The sequence below is a fragment of the Rhagoletis zephyria genome, unplaced genomic scaffold, assembly GCF_001687245.7.
Source record: "Rhagoletis zephyria isolate East Lansing unplaced genomic scaffold, Rhagoletis_zephyria_1.1 Rzeph_scaffold_03380, whole genome shotgun sequence".
Lineage (NCBI taxonomy): Eukaryota > Metazoa > Arthropoda > Insecta > Diptera > Tephritidae > Rhagoletis > Rhagoletis zephyria.
The window spans coordinates 22,643-24,775 of record NW_016160463.1 but is presented as its reverse complement, the minus strand read 5'-3'; the positions used below and the strand labels follow the sequence as shown (position 1 = coordinate 24,775).

General features: G+C 34.3%; 1 protein-coding gene across 1 annotated transcript in view; it reads left to right on the top strand.

Moving 5' to 3' along the window:
* The first annotated feature begins 1,540 nt into the window (after positions 1-1,540).
* Positions 1,541-2,133, top strand: part of LOC108368901 (uncharacterized) — a 2,944-nt gene continuing 2,351 nt past the window's right edge. The window contains exon 1 of the mRNA XM_017623857.1: positions 1,541-2,133. Coding sequence (XP_017479346.1) covers positions 1,996-2,133 — 138 coding nt within the window. The 5' untranslated portion in view covers positions 1,541-1,995.

Genomic DNA, 2,133 nt, shown 5'->3' with positions numbered 1-2,133 from the left:
AATAAAATAGAACTTAGTCAGTCGGCTTATATTAATAAAGTCCTAGAAAAATTTGGTATGGATGGTTGTAATCCAGTAAGTACTCCACTTCCAAGTAAATTGAACTTTGAGGATTTAAATTCAGATGAAAATTATAACGCGCCATGTCGAAATGTAATTGGGTGCCTAATGTATATAATGTTATGTACGAGGCCCGACTTGAGTACGTCAGTTGGAGTTTTAAGTAGATACACAAATAAGAATAATAAAGAACTATGGCAATGTCTTAAAAGGGTTTTGAGGTACCTAAAAGGTACAATTAATCTAAAGTTGACATTTACAAAAACTGTAGATTCTGAAAATATTTTCACTGGATATGTTGATTCAGATTGGGCAGGAAATGAAAACGATAGAAAGAGCACCACAGGTTATTTATTCAAAATGTTCGACTCATCTCTTATTTGTTGGAATACGAAAAAGCAAAGCTCAGTCGCGGCTTCATCGACTGAAGCTGAATATATGGCGTTATTTGAGGCCACTAGAGAGGCTATGTGGCTAAAATCATTGGCAAATAGTATTAAATTAAATTTACAGGAACCCATAAACATATTTGAAGACAATCAGGGATGTATTAGCATTGCTAATAATCCTACATGTCATAAAAGAACTAAACATATAGAAATTAAATACCATTTTTCTAGAGAACAAATTGAAAGAAAACTAATTATTCTTGAGTATATTCCTACAGATAAACAACTGGCTGATATCTTGACAAAACCATTACCTGGACCACGATTTGCCGAGCTAAGGGATCAACTTGGGTTAATTTAAACAATTTTTAAAAAAAACTTAATTTTTACTTTATTAAATAGGTACTTAACAATTTATTTAATTTCATTATAATATGTTTCATTATATTATACTTCATTTAACTTTGAATTTTTTTTTAATGAAGTACATATAAAGTACATTAGACTTTAATGAAGTTGGTCTGATTGGGTTTTACTGGGTTTCCCCAATCCATGCAACAAATGTTGGACCACAATTGTAACATTCCCCAGAATACTCGACCTGGCACCAATTTAAGATATAGGTAAATAATATATTTATATTTGTGTAATCTTGCTTATGTATGTATATTGTATTTCTTGATAATTATTTTCTTGTTTATTTTGAGGAGGTGTGTTGAAGTCACTGTAACGAACACTCATATTTGCATACCTACTTTACAAATAGGACCAGCCTAATGTATCATTCTTATGTTCCGTTAGAATAAGATGAGTAATTTACTCAGAGTAAATGCTGCTTGCATTTACACATATAATATAAGCTGCAGCATACGGGTATGATATGTAGATGGTGAATATGTATGTGTGTTGGTTGCAGTGACAAACAAAAGAAACAAGAAATAATTTTCTACACATAATAAAGCGAGATGGCTTATTCAAAATCAATCATAGTAGGCAAGGTGTTATATAAATACTTATGTAACTATTCATGTATACATATGTACATATTCTACCGGCATTCATTTACTACTAATTAAATATTTTCGGTTATGATGCTTCAGTTCAGTTTTCATTTTCAGCGGTGTCGGGTCGAAATAAAAAGAGATCGAAATAAACATTGAAATTGAATATTAAAAATTAAATTGTGTCGATTTATTTATTGAAAAAAAGGAAACAATATTCTACAACACGTATATCTTCAGAGGTATCAGCGCAGGTGTCATCCCGGCTAGAAGCTCAGCTACTGGCACAAGAGACACGTATATCATCCCAGCTGGAAGCACAGGATGCAAAAATTACACAAATACAGGACAAAATCGAAGAGAGACAGGAGAAAGTCGAGACAAAGGTAGAGGAGTTGGAAGGTCGTCTTCGTGATTTACAGTTGAATCGTCCAGCTACTTCGACGAGCGCACCCAAGGTAAAAACCCCATCCTTTGACGGCACGATTCCTTTCCAGGTCTTTAAGCTCCGGTTCGAAAAAACGGCTGCAGCAAATCATTGGAGCATGGAGGATAAATCCGCTGCACTATTCGTTGCATTGAAAGGACCTGCGGCAGAAATCTTGCAGACTATTCCCGACTGTGAAAGGAACAGTTACGATGCGTTAATGGGTGCAGTGGAAAGACGTTATGGTAGCGAGCAC